Here is a 21,357-nt window from a genome sequence, read left to right on the forward strand (position 1 = left end):
CAGCCAGTACCTTAAGACCTCGAAGTAACTGATATATGAGAAACTGTATATGATCATCCGTTAACTTCTGGCACTTCACAATGTTATTTAGGTCAGCACCCATTAAATTTGTCACAAGATACCTGTGAAAACAAAACAGAGAGAAGACAACAAAGAAACGCACCTCATTTAAGGAGGTGGAATGTAAACCCTTCTAAAAGCAGTACATCTGAAGAGTAACTATGCATTCCCGTGTAGGTGCCTTTTCCACTCCCTACTAACACGCAGTTTATGCCTTTTAAATCAGCGATGAGCTTTAATAATGAAATCACAGCTATGGGATTTAATATAATGAAAAAGAAAAATCCTTATGGTGCATTAAAAGCTTTTATCTCTTTTTTCTCCATGATGCACTACAGCAGTTCAGTGAGGGGAACGCATTGTATTTTGAGATGAGCAGGAACCCTCACCCAAGATCATAGTGGGAGCCTGAGGCACCAAAACTGCAGCACCTGAAAGGCCCCGAAATATCTGACGACAGCCACTAACACCGGATTGGTTGAAATAATTGTGTTTTGTGCAACTTTCCTCCCTGACCCCACTGGAAGTTCTGTTTTATGACAAATCTTGCAGAAACACTGACTGTCTTCCAAAAATAGTGCTGGGATGAAAGTACGAATCTATCATGCCCAGTTCTCATTTGTGTAATTTTGCCCCAGAGTCAAAGGGGTTTGGCCACTAATTTCCATGGACACAGAAATATATTAATTACTATTTTTTCTGCTTTTTTTTTTTTTAACCCAAGTGCTTATACACAATGTAAACCAAGAGGAACTCAGCATAAATCGTATGTTTGAGTAACACCAAAATGCACCTAGTCCTAGGTTAGTCCTAGGTTGTCTCAGTTAACCAACAGAATACTCTCTTGCATTCCTGAACTGTCCTATCTAGCTGTGAAAAAATAATATACAGCTAACACAAAATTGAATTGAAAAAGTTTTAAGTTTACTGGCATTTATGCAGCATCAAACCATTTACCATACACCTATAATCTTATTAATCATAATTCAAAAAAGTACAAAAAATGAGGCCCATCCTCCTGCCTCCTCTTTCGTGAAAAAGTTGCAAAAAGATTTATTGGAGTTTTTCACACAAAGGTAACTGCAGCTGCAAGTCTATTACAGAAGTATGTTCTTTTTTAAAAAAAAAAACAACAAAACAACAAAGTGGTACTTACTTTCTTACTAATTATTCAGAATGATTTTAAAATTTTACTTACACTTCATTAAAATTTTCTATTGATGTTGCAGGTGTAAAAACATCTAGCAATCCTATAACCTGAAAGATGAGGGAATAGACATTATATTTTTAGAAATCTGTAAAGCTACATGTAATTACTATTGACAGTGATTAACATTTTGGGGATGAAACTTGCAAAAATATGACATATGGTCATCCTGATAACTTAGTGCCACGATCAACAGAAAAATATATTAATTACAAAAAGCAATTATAAGAAGACTTTAACGTTTCATTTGAGAAAAGCTGACACATGGCTTATGCACTTGTTATACTTAAGATTATGCATAATTTCATGGGTTATCTTGCTCTGTTGTTTAACTTTTCTAGCATCCTTTCTCCAGGATACTTTTCAACCCACTGTATTTTATTCAGGCTTAAATTAATCAAGTTACTTTTAGGCAGGTGGATACTCCCACTGAAATCAACTGTTTGCCACATAAACTTTGAATAGTGCTCAGTTACTTGGGGCCTGAAGTTCTACTGTGTTTCATCTACATATTACACTGTTGTTAATACCAATGAGAGCATCTGCCCTTAATTTCTCAACAGAACCCAAATTCAGCAAAAGGTTTGAGGCATATTTTTTCCTGGACTGATGTTTCAAGAGCACCCAATAGTAGTGAGCAACACACTATTATTACTTTCGTTAGAGAAGAGTAGGATCACTTGTTTTGGATTTCAAGAGCTGCATCTTCCAGATGAATTTAGATAATTTTTCAATAAAAAGGCATCTTTTTACTGAAAGTCTCTATTTTGAAGTCCAGTGATTTCACTTCACATAAGATGGCCAGGTCCAGGTATCTTGGGTAGTTAGAGAGTTGCACATACAGGGTGTTTCAAAAAGATGGACCAAATTTAATGATGGCAACACGTTAATTACACAAAATTTTACAAATGGTTTAGTGAGTTGCCAAGTTTTAGTACCCTTTTTATAAATGCTCTACGTTCCTTCCAGCTGCTGTATGGACAACATCGAGACAATAGTTGAATTCGTATGTAGTGATTTCAAATTGGGTCCCTCTTTCTGAAACACCCTGTACTCTTCAAAAAAGATTGTACCTAATTGAAACTAAGGCTGTATTGCAAACTTTTGCCATAAAAATCCAAAGGGAAAGAAGTCACTCTCCACTTACATTCTCATGCTTCATGTGCTTAAGCAACCGAAGCTCTCGGTAGGTTCTCCTCGCATGGATAAGTGATTGAAAAGGTCTTGAGAGCTTTTTCACTGCCACCTTCTGTCTTGTTTTGGTATCATAAGCTGAACTACAAGAAGAAAAGAAAAAGTCCACGTTGAAGGCATGTTGTACTTCAAAGATCTCAGCTAGTTCACTGGAGAAACCTGTACTCTTTGGGCAATCTTACTCCTTCCTTTGCCCTTTTTCACCTTCTGCTTAGGGACTGCAGCTGGGGGAGCTGGTCAGCAGTAACTCTTGAGTATTCAAAGACAGTGCCCTTGTGTTCCATCTAGCAAACTACTAACCCTTATGATAATGTTCTGAACTCAACCCCAGGTAACCCTTCCCCATATGGCAGGAAAATAACCAGAGAATTACCTCCACTAGTGCAGCTCTTGCCTCCAGCTCCAAGGCAAGGCTCATTGGGAGTATGGGGATTCAAACTCCGGGTCTTATTCAACAAACATAGGTCTTTACTAATTAGAGGAACACTGCCATCATGTCTAGCAATATTAATTACTTATGTAACCATTATCTTGCTAGACGATAATACCACAAAGCTGGTATCAAATTAGGATGTTGACATAGCCAAGCCCACACCATTTCCTCAGAAGATGCTGGTAACGAGTCAACAACAGATACGTGTCTCACACTTCAGCCCATAGATCATGCTCACACACAGTATGTGCTTAATTTCATACAGATGATACAGCCTGCTGAGGAGGATACTAAAGACACACATCACCATTGGCACAAAAAGGAGACCCACTGCTTTTTGTGCATTAGAAAGACATGACAATCAAAAAAGCCACAAATAAATGCTGTCTGTTATGTAGAACAGGAATAAAAATGATCCTTGTATGCACTACTTCATGACACTACACACTACAATTATAAAAATATTCTGTTTGCTACCTACTGTTACGAAGAAAAAAAACTTTGAAATTGTTAAAATTGTGTTCAATTAAAATACCTTTAAATTCTCTCTGGAGGAGAGCACTATTTGCACCTGCTGGAGAGCATTAGAAAACGAAGAACCTTCACACATTTATCTTACAGAACTCTTTTGGAGTTACAGCCACTGAAAATTAGACAACATGAAAAACGTACAATGTACGATCACAACAGTCCATAGTCAGATCAAATACTATTAGCTCCTTATGAACAGTGTTTCAGATACTCCTGCAAGTTGTGGTAGGAGACAACCCCTAGAGAGAAGAAAACATTGATCTTCCCTGGAGTAGCTCCCAAACTAATACACCAATCCTATAATCAGCTCCAAACAGGTAGACTCATACACATAGCTGGTGCTCTGATAAAGTGAAGAGCTGGGTGAAGAGCAAAGCCTCTTTATTTGCAGGCAGCTGGAGGACAAGGTGGTGTTTCTAATTAGAAGTAACAAAGGTTACAAGCAACAAATGGGCAGGAAGAACAGAGGGGAATTAGATATTATCCTCGAATTCACCCAACCTCTGCCAAGGCCAACACAGGGCACACCCAGCAACAGATAAAAACGGAGTAAGAGGAAGTAGATTGGAGCAAAACATTTCTTGCAGGCACCATGGAAAGGGCGAGTCACTCATGAGATAAATGAAATAAGATGAGCAGATTACTTAGCTGGTTTCTTGCAAGCGCCGCAGAACTGCATCTTCAGGGAAGTTTTAGAGGCATAGAGGGTTGTGGCTTTGCTGAGCCCCTCAGGAAGGGGATTCCCTGAGCAGAAGCAAGCACAGGAAGGAGGAGAAGCCTGGTGGCATTCTGAAGGGTGAGAGGAAGGGATGTGACAGAGATAACATGTTCTGACAGTAGGGTACGGACAGAATTATTCAGCACGTGATGGCACAGTGGTGCTGAAACATGTGGAGCAGCTCAAGGAATGAACAGTGTGCGAAGAAGTGACAACAGAGACATCTTGAATTCCACATGACTGGCCACAGGCGCAACGTGACGGTTGCACAAGAAAATCTGAGGAAATAAAAAGGAAGCTGATGCTTAGCTGTTAATGTAACAAAGATCAGATATAATTGCCCTGTGGGTAATCCTGGCTGCTGAAGCCACTGGAAAATACTGCCAAGTCTCACAAATACGTATTCTCTATGTCCTTTCCAACTTTTTTCCAGTAAAAAAGGAAATGTTTATCCAGATAAATAAATAACATTGCTGAAAACAGCAGTCTGTGCTTAACATCTCAGCTCTTCTGGTAATTCACAAGGCTTCCCACTGATGTTTGTACCAGTTTGTGAAATACCGTGCACATTATACAAGGCTAGGACGAATTAAGTTTTAAATCCTGTTATCATGATAAACATCCCTCTCCTCCCAATTCTAAGGTCAAACATGGCTTTCAGTGTTTAAAAAACTGCTGATCGTTAAGATGGATTGCTTTTTAGCCTCCATATGACCCAAGGCTGCAAAGCTTTCAGATGGCATAAAGCACTGTTTTGTTTAACTTCAGTAATTCTTATGACAGCAGCTTTTTAGACCCAGGATGGAAGCACATAAGGAGGGAGGGGCAGGGAGGGGAAGGAGAAAACAAATGGCAACTTATGTCCTGGGAGCCCCAATGGGAAATCATGAATTGAAGCTGTACAGGCCAGGGACTGACTTGGTTTAAATTAGTTACTCTGCAGTCAAGAAACTGTACCAAATGATAATTAGAGCTAATGCCTTCAGGCTCTTTCCCTGCCTGTTTACCATCATCATAATTGAAGTTATTAACAGTGAAGCATTCAAAAATATAGATTTGATGTTGTTTGAACTCCCTTGTTTGTGAGGTTCAAGGATGACTTGCATCTGTGATCTCTGCTACTACCTCTGTGATCCTGTTTCACAAGCCACTGCCTGCATTCCTGCTCGGGTAAACTAGAGCTTCTTATTTTAGACTCGGTCTCCCCTCATGCTGTTATATCATCATAGCTGCAATCTGGGTCGTCCCCTGAATCCCTCATCCTCCCCTGAGTAAACTGTTAGGTGACAGGATGAACTGCTTTCCTTTCTGCATAGTTTCTCAGAGTGTTCAGGTTTCAGACTAGTCCCTGGACAGGACCTCCCCAGCCCCAGTCACGATGACTCTATGGACCCACTTCTGCTTGGCACCTGCAAACCCTTCCTTGGAGGCCTGTGACTGGCCCAAAGCTCACGACATGCGCTAACTAGTTTTATTAATGGGTAAGAAAAGGGGCAGGGGCCCTCACCTTCCCTTACCCTGCATAGCACTCGACTCACACCCTCCTCACCTCTGTGTCTGGATGGAGAGCGCTTTTCTGCCTGTCTCCTGGTGTTTGCATTGCCTCACCAGCACCTGCCAGCAACCTACAGCACCTTTTCTTTTTGCAGTTATTTTCTGCTGCTGTGGTGGTTTGGAGCATGGGCTTCAGCTTTGGTAAACCACTTGTGTTTATACCTAGTTTACGCTCACAGCTGGAAACAAATAATCCTTCCAATGATTGGTCTACTCTTTCCTGATTTTCTTTGAAACTACTTATTCTGAAGTGCCTTACCTCTGATTATTGTGTTACGCCATGAGGCTGGGCAGAATAGTATGATAGAGATAAACTTTGATAGTTATAAAGGGCTATCAACTCCCATCTCTAATCTACTATTTACTGCTAGCATTTAATTTGATGTAGGCAGTGACAATAAGTGACTTTTAACTGCACATCATATTTCTTACATTTAAAGCAATATGTTAACATGCCTCAGTACCATATGCGTATACCACTTTAGACAGAGTTTCTACCATAATCTAAAATGAAACACAATTCTTACTATTTTTTCTTATTTTACAAGAAACAACTTAGTAACAAACTTAGTAACAGCTTTTTCAGATATGATCATTCTTGACCCAGAACCCTTTGCAGTTACGACACCTTTTGTTTTTTTTACTTTCTGTCCTTTCCAAGATCAAGGATAAAAAGCTATTATCCTGCTTAGAGGGAAGGCATCATTTTCACACAGATTAGAGACTTTTACTTAGTGTGATTTTTCAACCATTGCTTAAATTAGACCTAACTTTTCAGTGTTGTCAACTCCTATATTTAATAATTCTATTGAAGTTTCAGTAGATGAAATATTAATCTCTATTTATATGCACATTTTTCCAGTTCTTAAAGTTTCAGAGAGAAGTATGAACATCGTAAGCTAATGTAGTCAAAAAACTCAGAAGGAAAAAGCACAGGATTTTAACGGCTTCGTGCTAACTTCAGGACTTTTGATGGGGCGTGGATTTTTAGTAAACCCATACAGTCATTTCCCTGGTATCCATGGACAGTTTATCCTGTGGGTGCAAAGCAGTAATACTGGACAGACAAGCCATTCACGTGTGCAGCCTTGCTCAGATTCTTCAGGGCTTTTGGGTTTCGGAGGACACTATTCAGCCACCGTTCCTCAGCCCCCAGGGTCAGATTTGCTCCAGCGGCTGCAGGGCTGCTTGCAGGAGCCCAGCCCAACAAACCACTCCTGGAGCCAGTGTGGATCCCATTCAGTAAACACCAGTATCCAATGCAGGCAGGACTGCTCCTGGGATCAGCTGGTACCCTTGGAATACAGCCGGCCGCTGAGCTTTCTAATGCTTTGGGCTCAGAGAAGGCTTCTTAGCTGGGTACAATACTACTCAAAAACGCCCAGAAAAAGTTCAGCTTGAGGGCAGTGTTTGCTCTACCAAGTTCTTTCCATTCTTGGGGCCAGCTCAGTTCTAGCTGATGCAGAATGAAGGCAAGACCCAAGCTGGCTGTACATGGTGCCCATCTTGTGTCTGCAGTGAACTCCCCATTTACTGGTTGGACACACTATACCAAACTTGGAGAAATACTATACACAGCAGATCCTTAACTTTGCCACATGTGACAATGACACTTGGTCTGGGCTTTCCCCTATTATTCTAGGCATCTATTTCTTTCACTGTAGTTTAACAAAGGTTTCTTTCTCTCCTTCACTGGGTCATATTCCTTCAGAACACATGAAGATTCCCCATAACATGTAAGTGTTAAGAGAAACAAAAAAAAAAAAAAAGGTGGGGTGGAAAGGCAATTCATGTTCAAAACACAGATTCACATGGAGAGAACTTTACTGATTTTGGTAAGAAAGAAGGTATCATCCAGAAAACAAAGTGCAAAGCGCACAGAATTTCTGCCACATATTTAGTGCAGTCACAACTTTGAGCTCTTATCCAGAGACCTCAGCATCGTTTCAGGTACTGACTCCTTTCATTACAGGAGACATGAACCTCCTTGTACACAAATGCACCCTTAATCTGTAAAATCCTGAATTTCTGACAAAAACAAGTAACAGCAGCACAAGCGCGTATGTGAGCAAGTGATGAGGGGAAGAAGGGGCACAGGGGTCAACACAGAGAACCTCATCACTGAGGTAAGCAGCGCTTATTGCACCACACGTCGGCCAGTAAGACAGGAAAGGGGGACACAGAAGGACTCAAAATGTCCTGGTGCATTTTCTAGTGCCCAATCATATAATATGAGTTTCACACAACTGTAGTGAATGACAACCCTTTTTACATTTCTCATAAATATCATGAAAATTACTGAAAGTCATCACATGAAAAACACAGATTTTGGGTTTTGTTTGCAAGGCTTTGTTTGTTAGCTTTGTCTTCTGGGTCTTCTCCAGGATCTTGCTGCTCTTTTTTAAAATTAACTTTTTAAAAGAATATATAGAGCTACTTTTTATTGGGATATAGAATAGTATTGAAAAAAAAAAAAAGCAGACACAGCATCTATCCAGTACCAGAAAATAGACCATAATAGCTATTGGCAGTGCAGCAAGAGAACAACAGAAAAAGCAGAAAAAAAGGCCACCCATGGTAAGCTTAAGTTAATCAGCCAAATAAACTCAGGAAATGGCTCATTTATTTCTTCTTTATAAATGTTTTGTTACTTTATGCAAGTTCAATTTGGTGATTTCCACCCTTTGAGATCCAGATTTAAGGTACAGAGTGTGTTTGTTTACTAACCAACACAAATCAGGAGATGCATGTGCATCAGAAACCATACAGAAAAATGAGATTGTAGCAAGACAAAAGGTGGGAGGATGAGTAATGGGCAGCTCTGGAATGACATGTTAATCTCCTCATTAGAGAAAAAAAAACCCTTGCTCAATGACGACAGGTCATTGTATTGTAAAATTACAACCCATCACTTGGATATTATTCCAACACACCATGCTGAGCACTGGCATGAATTGTTTTGGCCTCAGTAAAATCAGTGTCAATTATCTCAGATTAATTTATCACTAGATCTAAATATAAAAGCACAAAATCTCTCACACATGCAATATAATTATTCCATAACCAACATAAATATGTACATACTTTTAAGCAGCCACTGAAAACACTAAAACCATAATTGCTATCCATATATTTACATCAATATATCATCAGTCTTCTTTCAATGTAACAATATGATCATAAAAATGCTATTTTTTATTTTCTGATCTGTCTCATGTCTCCACAGTGACATAAATATTCAAATAACTTTATAAAGGAGCAGTCACACTTTTCTAGGTGAAGTCACAGGCAGTAGAGTTTCTATCAGTAGCAGTGATGCGTTCAAAATCACAATAGTAAGAGAAACATACAGAGGGTTGGGGTCATAAGCTGTTAGCTTCCCCGGCGCGTACAACCAACTCACGGACACTAAAATAATCGTGTATTTTAGATAGCCTATAAGCCAAATGTCAGCATGTAAACAAGAAAATCTGTCAGCTGCCACTAAACGAGTACACTGCTAATGACAAATGTATTCTATTCAGCATTTCATTAAAAAAGACCGCCAGGTAGTTATAAATCCTGGGCTTCAAAGCTGCAGCTAGAAATGTAGTTATAAAGTTTAACGTGAAAATTACTCATGCTTTCAAATACATAAACCTAAACAGATGAAATCTCATGTACATTCTTGTCCTTCTTTTTCCTATTCCTCCCCTACTTCTCCTTCACATTTCCTGTTTTCTCTGTCTGCAATGGCCAAAATATTACATGGTAGCAACTTGTTTGCAGGACACACAAAGGTTTTGAAATGCCCTCTCTCTCCCCAACTGTATACACAGAACTAAGATACTGGATTTTTGGTACATGCTAACAGGGTCTGAAATTGCAAACAGCTCCTTGGGAAGCTATATTGAAGGCACCCAGGACAAAGACTTGAAGGGCTCTGGAATAGGGACCATGTCCCCTCACCAACTACAACCACAATCATGACTGATGGCAGGAGAGGAAAGCAATTCGCTATACCACTGCTGTACCGTGTGCTCAGGAAGGTGCATATTGTAAGAAATTATATTGAAGTAGGGATGGAGGAGATCTTCTGCAGAGATTTTTATTCTGGTAATGTATTCCTACAGCCACATAGAAGGTTGTAATTCCATGATCCTTGCTGCCATTCTGCCACAACCTGCTCACCCCATGCCCTCTCTCTCTCCTGCACAATCCAAAGTGGTCTTCCCCACCTCTTGAGCTTGCCGTTTCTTCACCCTTCCTACAACTCCCTCTACCACCCTCCTCACACACATGCAGATATTTCTCATCTGCTCTGGAACTACTCCACAGGCCTTGTGACAGCATCATACCTAAAGATCTCCATCACAGCCACTCTCAGCCCTTCTCATCCTTCTCCGCAAACACCTCCTTCCTGATTCAGTCTCCTTCATTAAAAGCATTTTTAGATATTCTAATTCAAAACAGGAACTTTGACTCCTCTAATTACCATCCCACTTCCTTTTCCAGTAGCTATGCTGTTCCAAAAACTGGAAGATGTGCAGAATGAAACTGGACAAAGGAATTACAAGCAATCTGCATTCCATCCTAGTACTTCAACAAAACCACTCTCCAGTGATGTTTCCCTGGTGAGTGCTCAGAAACACTCTCCCACCTTTCTCCATGTATCTTTCACAAAATGTCTTGGATTCTTGACCTCCCTTGGTTTTATAGCTGCAAGCCCCACTGTGCCTCCATTCCTAATAGCTATTTCATCATGTTCCTCTTAGGATCTTTGTCACTCTGCAACATTTTTTGTTGCTTCACTTATTTTCATCCATTCATTCTAGCAAAGCTGCTGTAAAGATCCTCCTCCTAACCTGTAACGTTGACCATACAACTCCTTTTAGTTCTCCTCCTTATTGCAATCTCACTTTCAAGGGCCTGCCTCTAAGCATCATTATTACATACCCTCACTCTTAAGAGATGTCCTGCCTCTGACTGGTCTCTCATCAGCCTTTGCCTCTCACTCAGTTTTCAAGTGTTTGAATAAGCTTAAAACGGCTCATTGTAAATATCTGCAAAACTAACAAAAGGCTTCAAAACTTGCCTTCTGAATGATGCATATCAAAAATAGACAACTGCTAACAGATCTTGGACAGCAGTATTTTAACAATATTGTCTGAAATGTTTCAAATAAAATATTACCATGAACATATGTGGGATGAAGTTTCAGCCCCTGTTTTGCGTTGCAAACAAAAGACCTAATCTGAAGGAGGAACAGCCCAAAGAGTCCACTGAGATCAACTGGCTCTACATGTGCTTGGGTTCTGCCTTTAGCCTGTATAGATCTATACAGTCCCTAGTTTCCAGAGGTATTTACATACGGCAGGTGTGTGTTACTATCCTACCACCCTAAAATCTTATCTCAGCATTTACTATTTAAAATAACACATAAGGTCACAGTGATACAAATCATAACTCTAGCAACTTGATCTCATAATTGAAAGCACAGTTGTGATGTGATACTAAATATAAGTAAAAGATCCCTTAAAAAAAAAAAAAGTCCAAAAGTCATCAAGTACCATCTTGGATGAAGGAATTTTTCTTCTTGTCATTCAAAGACAATTTATATCAGCTTTTAAAAAAACTCACACTCGACTGAGTTGTCTCAGCATCTCCTTTGAGGTCCTCAGTGTGAAAAGGACAATATCAGCAATGTTATGTCCTAGTCTTGCAAGCTACTGCCCACAAAACACTTGTGAGGGACAGTCTAACCAAAAGCACAGGATGGCGTGGATGGGGGAAAGAAGGGGTTAAACTTCAGGACGAAACCCTCCTGTTTCTATCTTTCCACTCCTACTTCCTCAAAGCAAAACAGAAGCTTAAACACCACCCCACCTTCCCCTGTTTTGACCCAAAATTAGCCAGGACAAAAACTCAATGGATGGTAAGCATGCACTTAAAGTTAGCAGGATGAAATGCTGCATTGCAGAAATGACTTATGGCAGGCTTTCATTTCCTGCTTTTCTTGAACTGAGGCCTGTGCAACTACACTCTGACTTAACACATTTTAAAAAAAAGAGGCCTGCTAAGTCACCTGAGTTGGTGTCAGGTGTTGCATACTCTTAACATTAAAAGAGAAGTACTATTGATGCCAATGGCCTCTGAGGAAACAGTGCAGGAGTTTCCAGGTGGGAAGAAGCTCTGGACTCACTGATTCACCTTGAAAGGTCTCTTCTTTCCAAAGAAGGCAGAACACAGAGCTTGCAATATGCTAATGAGAAATAACCTGTTGGAGAGATCAAAGACAGCATGCTGCAGAAAGCAGTCCATACCTCCCAGGCAAAAACAGGACTAAATAGGTTGGAAGACAGTTTACAAAAGCCGGCATGAAAAGAGGCATACAGGCTCTAAAAAAAGAAACAAAACCAAAACCAACTAGCAAACAAACAAAAAAATCTATTCATGTTACATAATTTGTGGTATAACAAGAAGTTTCTAAAAAAAGAAGAGATGAAGAAGCTCTTTCTTAAGCAGGTGGTAACGCCAGCTCTCACAGGAAAAGGTGGACAAGTCCCAAACTATAGCGGACCTATCAGGGTAACCCAGCAGGGGAGCAGAGATGCTTCAGGCCAGAGAGTCCAGTTCATAAGCAAAGTCACCAGGATACTTAAAAGACACAAACACAGCCAGAATTCTTAACTAAAAGGCAGAGTCACAAGGGATAAGAATTTTAAATTCTGTTTGATGCAAGACAAGAATTGTTTCTTTTCTCTAGAACTGAAACCAAATTGTTGTAGATGAAGATTACCTTGTGAAAGTTTGCTTGCTTCCCATTTAAATGGCAATCAGCTTAAATTCTGCACTTAACATCAGAAATGGTTTTAAAACTCACAATTATCAGAGATAGTCCCTGATCTATAAGAGCCGAGCAACTCCTTGACTTCTGTGGGAGGTAAGTCCAACTCTGAAAGTAGACACTGTGAAAATGCATTGCTCAAGAAGACCTCAAATTTAACTGAGTTTCAACTTGAGGAAGAGTTAAAATAATCACCCAGTACAAAAAAGCCTCAATTTGATAAGCAAATTGATAACGCAAAAAGAAAACAACTTCAAAAGAAAAAGTTGTGCATGTATATTTGATATTTGCTAATAAGCAAACAACCCTGAAAAAAGAAAAAATAACCAAAGCATACTGTTGAAGACCCCGTTTATAATTTTAATCATAATTAAACTACCACACATGCTACGCTTTAATTTTTTTCCTTAACAGGAAAATAAATAAATGATAAAAAAAAATAAATCAATCAGATCTGACAGCAGCAAGTGACAGAACATCCACCAGCTTGAGCAGCCATAGGAAATAGCCAAGGTAAAGGGAAGCTCTCCACAGAGTTAAACTACAAGAAGAAAACACAAAATGTACTGCAATGGTGAGGTACTTGAGGGAAAGACCTCACAGTTCTCTCTGTGGTTCATGTAGAATCATTTCAGTTGGAAAAGACCCTAAGGATCATCGAGTCTAACCATAACCTAACTCTGTCACTAAACCATGTCCCTAAGAACCTCATCTAAATGCCTTTTAAACACCTCCAGGGATGATGATTCCACCACTTCCCCCGGCAGCCTGTTCCAACACCTGACAACCCTCTCCATGAAGAATTTTTTCCTAATATCCAACCTAAACCTCCCCTGGTGCAACTTGAGGCCATTTCCTCTCATCCTGTCACTTGCTACTTGGGAGAAGAAACCAACAGTCACCTCGCTACAACCTCCTTTCAGGTAGTTGTAGACAGTGATAAGGTCTCCCCTCAGCTTCCTTTCTCCAGGCTAAACAGCCCCAGCTCCCTCACCTGCTCCTCTTGAGACTTGTGCTCCAGACCCCTCACCAGTTTCGTCACCCTCCTCTGCATTATCTCTAATATTTCGATGTCCTTCTTATGATGAGAAGCCCAAAACTGAACACAAGATTCAAGGCGCGGCCTCACCAGTGTCAAGTACAAGGGCACAGTCACTTCTCTAGTCCTGCTGGCCCCACTATTGCTGATACAAACCAGGATGCTGTTGGCCTTTTTGGCCACCTGGCCACACTGCTGGCTTGTATTCACCTGGCTGTCAATCAACACCCCCAGATCCTTCTCTGCCAGGCAGCTTTCCAGCCACTTTTCCCTGAGCCTGTAGCCCTGCCTGGGGTTGTTGTGACTCAAGTGCAGGACCCAGCACTTGGCCTTGTTGAACGTCATACAACTGGCCTCATCCCAACAATCCAGCCAGTCCAGATCCCTCTGTATGGCCTTGCTACTCTCCAGCAGATCAACACTCCCACCCAGCTTGGTGTTATCTGCAAACTCACCAAGGGTGCACTCAATCCCCTCATCCAGACAATTGATAAAGACATTAAACAGAACTGGCCCCAGTACTGAGCACTGGGGAACACCACTTGTGACCGGCTGCCAACTGGATTTGGCTCCATTCACCACAACTCTTTGGGCCTGGCCATCCAGCCAGTTCTTTATCCATTGCAGAGTACTGAAGTGCAACTCCAGTGCGCAGCGTGACTGAGTTCTTCTGAGGATATCTAAGACAGAGTGTTCTTTATGATGTGTCATTAAAAAAGTGAGAAAAGCAGCTGACCTCTTTATTCTAAGGAAGGTTTGCCTTTTATATGTATTCCACATCTAAATTAAAAAAAAAAAAAAAAAAAAAAAAAGAAAAACACATTCTGGAAAGCACTGTGCTTGATATAGATACCTCTCTAAAAATGATTCAGTTTTAAAATGATAATATCTATGTCTGTAGCACATTTGATGCATCTGCATGGAAAAACTAACCCAAACATGAATTCTATTAGACTTACGAAATGTCAATAAATTGGGTCAAAACATGGCCTTTGTGACGCGAACTCTTCTATTGATTTTGAGCTGCAAACTAAAAAGGGCAAGCAGAAGTTAGCTTAAATGCAAATATTTACAATATGTTCCTTATTACCAGTTATCACTTCAGTTGCACAGTTTGACTGATAATTTACTGTAAAAAAGGAAAGAGTAGGACCAGAGAAGAGTTTCACTGAGGTGGAAAAAAATTTGTTGCAACAACTTTGTTCCTATTTTAAAGTCAATGTTTGGATTTCAGGACCTTGGCTTCTATTCAGCAAAGCACTTAAGAATTTGTTTAATTCCAGCGGTTTCTGTAAGACTTAAATATGTTTTTAGATATTTTACTGAGCAGGAGTACAATTATTCACAAAAGCAATATCGCGTATTACTCAAGGGAATGATTGTGTCTTGTGGGTCTCCTGAGTAAAGCACATGCACACAGACGGGAAAAAAAAATCAATTTCAAAAGACACTAAAAATAGATGGCTTTTCTGAGAGATGCAAACCTTTTCCTCACATTCAAGCTTCTGTTTGGTTTTATAGTTCATCGATGTTAACAAGGCTATTAATATAGAGTAATATTTTATTGCTGTATTCTGTTCTCAAATGTATATTTTAGAGTAAACCTCTCCCATAGCAGCTCCAAGTCTCCATTTAATGTCTCAGGCTTATATATTCACAGGCTTCTCCATTGACAAAATACTAAGATTTCCTTGGCTTTGCAGACAGAAGTCAGCACAATGAATTAACAACACTAACAGTTTAAAACAACAAAGCACCAGCTGTGCTGCAAGTGAATGACCACATGTTTTCATTTCCTTTGCCATTTCTCAAAAGTCTTGACATCTCATTACAAAATTCAGCAGAGTAGGTCTTCCCGCTAAAACTATGTCAGCGTGAACAGGGAAGATAACCAGAAATGCAGGTCCAGTTGGAATACGACAATAGTTACTGTCCTACTGTATTATCCAGCTCCTAGTTTGTAAAAGAGAAGAAAGTAAACCAAGATTTTATGGTCTAAATAAACTAGATCCTCGTGCAGCTATTCATGTCAGATAGTCACAGAACTACAGGCTGAACTACAACGGCAGGTACCACTCACAATATCTGCCTAGATTTCCCTGGTTCAAGCATAAGCCTGAAAAAATAAAAGAAGAGAATTCAGAGATACTTCACACTAATTCTATTTCTGCTGATTATTGGAGGTTTTTAAAAAATCTGTATTTCTAGTTTACATGTAATAGAAGTATGTCACAGAGCTAGGGGAGGAAGCAACAAATAAGAAACTCCATAAATGCTCTCCAGTGTCTGACTGTGAAAAGAAGTGACAACTATTGCACAAGTTCAGTCCAGAGCAAAAAGTTTTTTGTGCAGTACACTTACTTAAAAACCCATTATGGATTGTTTTTACATAATTCCACTTACCTAGCTTACAAAAAACCACAATTCTTTTCCAGAAACCCTTTAACCACCATTATTTAAAAAAATTGATTCAAAGCTTTTATAAGCACAGTTAAGCGTGCATCAAATACAACAACAATAGCGCTCTCTGCACTGGGAGTTCCCGAAAGTGCAAACCTGATATAGTAATTATCATAGAAAGGGAAACGTGATGTGATAAACCCTTACACAGCCCTAAGATGGTGAAGCCCTTGGGTGGCAATCTCCCGTCACTGGCCAACCCCAAATGGCCAGGTGCAGCCCCTCAGCCCGCTCTGCCCCGCTTCAGGGGGTTCTGGCCGTGGGTGTCCCGGGCCCCGGGTCAGCCCCGCTAGCCGCTCTGTCCCCATCACGGCCCAGGGCCGGAGCGGGCAGGTCCGCGGCCCCCGGGGAACCCTCCTGGGCCGGCAGCAGGGAGAGCTCCGGCAGCCGCGCCCGCCGCTGCCTCCCGGTCCGTCCCGCTCGGACACGCCGTGACTGTGCAAGATTCTCGGCTGCGGGGCAACTTGCGGCGACAACCGGCGAGCGGCGCGGCGGCCGGTCGGCTTAACCGGCGCTGCGGAGAAGGGGCGGCAGCGGCGCGGCCGTGGGGCCCGGCGGGCAGCCGGCGGTCCTGCACAGCCTCGCCGTGAGGCGGGGGGCGGCGGCCCGAGCGGGCAGCGGCGGGAAGACCGGCAGGGGCCGCCCTCCGGCGGCGGCGGGCGCGGTTGTCCGGGTTACGGCGAGGCATGCCCGGCCCCGTGGGGCCGCCAGCCGCGGGGAGACCCCCAGCGCCCGCCGCACAGCCCGGCGGACACGCCCCCGCCCCGGCACGCTCGGGGCCGACCCCGCCGCACGGCACCCCCGACCGGCGCACACGACCCCCGGCGCGCCCGCCTCCCCGGCATTGTCTGTCCCCGCCGGGCGGCGCCGGGCTCCTCCCGCTGCCGGCCGGCAGCACCTGCCGGCTCCCGGCCCCGCACCTACCAGACGGAGCCGTAGGCGCCGGAGCCCACGGGGGTGAGGTTCTGGTAGCGCTGGGGCACCTCCCACACCGTCTTGTTCAGCTCCTGCCGGTAGAAGCCGCCGCGCTCGGACATCTTCCCGGAGCCGCCGCCGGCAGCAGCAGCGGCAGCCGCCCCTCAGCCGAGGCGGGGAGCGAGGCGGGCACGGCGGGCGCCGGCGGGGAGGAGGGACCGGGAGGAGAAGGGGAGGAGAAGGCGGGAGGCCGAGGGGGTGGGGGCAGCTGCCGGGGGGAGTCCGGGCGGGGGTGAGGTGCTCCCAGCGCACAGGCCCAGGAGCCCCGGGCCGGCCGCCGGTATGTTCCCGGGAGGCGTGTGGGGTGTGGCGAAGCGCCGAGCCCGCCCCGGAGCGGCCGGCATCGCTGGCGGGGCGATGGCGGCCGGAGCGGCGACTGCCACCGCATCGGCCACGCCCGCCGGAGCGTACGGGAGGAGCCGGCACCGCTGCCCCTCACCCGACGTCCAGCAGGCGTTTTAAAGCCCCGCTGACACCGCTCTTATTTTGCCACGGCCACCTGAAGCTCCTCCTCGGCCCGCCAGACCCCCCTCGCTCGGGGTACAGCGATAGCGGGATGTGAGCCGAGGCATCGCCCCCGGACCCGCGGACCAGCGGCGGTTCTCCTGCACTGACAACCCGGCCGGACCGCTGGGGTTTACTCGGAGTCCCCTGGTGCCGAGAATTGCCCCTTGAAGCATTGACTCCCGCATGCATTCAATCATTTGAACACCTCCGCTTTCATCGATGAAGACTCGACCTCTCAGAATAACAGAAGAAAAATCTTGAAAATTTTAAATTCCCAAAACACATGAACCAACTGACATAAAATGTTCTCTGATTTTTTACTTTTTTATTTTTTTAAGTGTGCTTTATACAATATCTCAATGACTCGTGCAATCATTGCAGCACTACTGCAATGTTACCAGTATATTTTGTTATGTATTGTTTCCTTCCTTAATTTCTAATGCTTCCTTGAGCCCCTCTAAATAACTGGTATGTAGCTTGCTTGCATACATTCATTGTATGGAGATTGTTCTGCACCTGCCTTTGAGTCAGTGTGAATTCCTGTAAATCCTCTCTTTTCAGAACCCTGTGTCAATTCCAGTACCATGGAACTGACAAATGGATGCTCAGTTCATGACAGGACATCATTGTGAGTGTGCAGAACACAGACACTTGTGTAGTTGTGAGCATGATGAGCCTGAAGGCAAGTTTTAAGGATGCTCCAAACACCAGATGGATCAAGTCCCAGCTCCTAAACCTCAGCCCATATTGCATGACAGGAATTCCATGCTAGGACTGCCAGAGTGAACAGTGCCAGCAACTTTGGCATTTGCTCACCGCATTTCAAATTAAGAATGTATGAATGGTACTATAGATATTTATCTGCAGCCACCCACTCAACAGGTACTAAGCACTCTAAAGCCATAGCCTAGTTCTCACTTCTACTCTGCTCTAGTGCAAAAGACATCTCCAGCCCTCTCCAGACTGCTCCTTGGTCCCACTTGAACTTCTGTACAGAGGGCAGAGTATTTGAAGGAAATGGTAAGCATGAACAATTCAGCAATACATTCACATATCTTATTTTTCTGTGTAGCACCATTCTGATTTTTAAAATCAGAATAACAGTCTGATCACCCTACACCAAGCCAAGAAGAAATATTCCCATCCCTGTAGTTCCCCCTTCCCTCTCCCCCCCTGCAAGTAAGCAGACCCAAATGTATTCCAGTGACAAAACAAACCAAATATTCCTACTTGCTGACTTTTATTTTACTTGGTCTCTGGAGGTGTTTTGGTCTCTAGCCCTCACCCACTCAGCAAATATTAGATTATTTCTTGCTAACTGGAGCCATGATTACTGGAAGTTGAGTCTATCCATATCTGCCCAGGCTTCTAATAATGTAATTTCCACAGGATTTAATTTTCTGCCTTGTTGATATTTACAGTTGCTCTCAATTTCCTGTCTTCTGTGAGCTTCCATCAGGTGTTTGTATTTCAGTCATGACTCTCAGATTGTGCGTGATTACCTTGTCTTATTGGATACTACATCGATGATGTTCTGCTCCACATAATGAGGGAGATATTAGAAAACACAGAGGTTGCAGGACAGTGCATGAGTTGTTTCAAAGCTAGGTAGGTTGCAGGTCTCCAGAAGCCTCCCACAAAGCAAGCCCTGACAGCTGCTCCTCCCACGGCAGAAGCAGCTCATCCCTCTTTGCTCAGTCTGTGGAGGCACATGAGGAAGAGGCAGCTCCCTTGTCAGCCGTATTCTTGTCTGTTAGTTCCTGTTTTACAGGCTGACCAGGTCTGTGTGTGCACAGGGGAGAGCAGCGTGACCATACTCTGATGAGGTGTGAAGGCATAAGGAAGAGATAAGGTCTAGGCTTCTTCTGCATATACATTGACTTCTCATGAACTTTCATTTCCTATATAGAAAGGAGTGCTACATTAAACTGTGCATCAGGCTGTGTTGGGGCTGCCCATGGACAGGGGGAGGTCACAAAACTGATGAGGACACTGCGCACCCCTTCCCCTCCTGCCATGACAGCTCTGTGACAGTTCCTTGCTATGCCAAGTGCTGATGGCCAGATGGTGACAGGTCAGAATGACTCACTGCATTTCACATATGGTGTCATGGTGCGGGACAGAGGCCTGAGTGCTGCCACGGGGCAGGCTGACATGCTGTACTTCTACAGTCAGGTTCTCTAGCAGAGCTGCCACAATGGGGCAGCCCAAATAGGCTTGCCTCTGCACTGCCAGTTATTTTGCTTCCACTGCTTTAACCACCCCCTACAAGGCATTTGCCACCATCCATGAGTCATGGTAGAGATAAAGTACTGGCCACTTTTCTCTTTCAGCAATGTCCAATGCCAACTGTATGGCTTTTACCTCTGCAAACTGGCTTGATTCACCTTGTCCCTCATCAATCTCTGTGACTTGTCATGTAGGACTCCATACAGCAGATTTCCACTTTGATGTTTTCCTACAAGACGACAGGATCCATCAATGAACAGGGCATGCTGCTTTTCAGTCTCTGGTAAATCGTTAGATGGTGAGGCTTCCTCAGCACGCATCACCTCCTCTTCTTCATGTGACACTCCAAAATCTTTGTCTTCCAGCCAGTCTGTGATAATTTCTAAGATCCCTGGGTGGTTTCCCTATTCGAGCCTGCTCTGTGATTAATGCAATCCACTTGCTCCATATAGCTTCAGTTGCATGATGTGTGGAAGAAACCTTACCCTTGAACATCCAGCCTGGTACTGGTAATCGGGGCGCCATGAGGAGCTGAGCTTCAGTACCAACCACTTCTTAAGCAGCTCAAACTCCTTCATATGCTGCCAGTATCTCTTTCTCAGTTGGGGTATAATTGGCCTCCGAGTCTTTATGTCCTCTACTCCGAAATCCTAGAGGTTGACCTCGAGTCTCACCTGGTGCCTTTGCCAGAGGCTCCAGGTAGGACCATTGTCCCCAGCTGCAGTATAGAGCACATTCTTAATACATTGTCCTGTCCAGACTGGCCCAAGAGCTACTGCACGAACAGTCTCTTGTTTAATTTGTTCAAAGGCTTGTCGTTGCTCAGGGCCTCACTGAAAATCACATTTCTTTCGAGTCACTTGATAAAGGAGGTGCACAATCTGACTGTAATCTGAAATATGCATTTTCCAGAAGCTCACAACACCTAAAAAGGCTCGTGTTTCCTTTTTGCTAGTTGGTGAGGACATAGCTGCTATTTTGGTAATCACCTCTCTCAGAATCTGCCGACACCCATCTTGCCATTTAACTCCCAGAAACTGAATCTCTTTGGGCAGCTCCCTTGATCTTACCTCTCTTGATGGCAAACCCAGCTTTCAAAATAATTTGAATTATTCTCTCACCGTTTTGAAGATTTCTGCTGCTGTATCACCCCATACGATGATGTCATCAATGTATTGCAGGTGTTCTGGAGCTTTACCTTGTTCCAGTGCAGTCTGAATCAGTCCACGGCAGATAGTAGGGCTGTGTTTCCATCCCTGGGGCAGTTTTTTCCACAGGTACTGGATAGTCCTCCAGGTAAAGGCAAACCGTGGCCAGCATTCGGCTGCTAAAGGAACTGAGAAAACTCCATTAGCAGTGTTAATTGTGGCATACCATTTGGCTGCCTTTCACTCCAGTTCATATGGCAGTTCTAACATGTCTGACACAGCAGCACTTAACGGTGGCATAACTTTATTTAGGCCATGATAACATACAGTCAGTCTCCATTCTCCATAAGGCTTTGGCGTGGGCCATATAGGACTATTGAAAGGTGAACAAGTCTCAATGATCACTCCTTGAATCTCTACTCTATCGTATGTCAAAGGTGGCTAGTGGAGTTCCCAGCCTAGATCTCCAGGAGTCA

At 43.4% G+C, this 21,357-nt stretch overlaps 1 protein-coding gene across 1 annotated transcript in view; it reads right to left on the reverse strand.

Annotated features, from left to right (window-relative positions):
- MAPK11 (mitogen-activated protein kinase 11) overlaps positions 1-17,059 on the reverse strand; it is a gene marked incomplete at both ends in the record, with an annotated part of 32,080 nt that extends 15,021 nt beyond the window's left edge. Inside the window, 4 exons of the mRNA XM_080349839.1 lie at positions 11-122; positions 1,259-1,317; positions 2,415-2,544; positions 16,947-17,059. Coding sequence (XP_080205965.1) covers positions 11-122; positions 1,259-1,317; positions 2,415-2,544; positions 16,947-17,059 — 414 coding nt within the window. The remainder of the gene's footprint in view (positions 1-10; positions 123-1,258; positions 1,318-2,414; positions 2,545-16,946) is intronic.
- Between the last annotated feature and the right edge of the window lie 4,298 nt (positions 17,060-21,357).

The sequence above is a fragment of the Nesoenas mayeri genome (assembly GCF_963082525.1).
Source record: "Nesoenas mayeri genome assembly, chromosome: 1".
NCBI lineage: Eukaryota > Metazoa > Chordata > Aves > Columbiformes > Columbidae > Nesoenas > Nesoenas mayeri.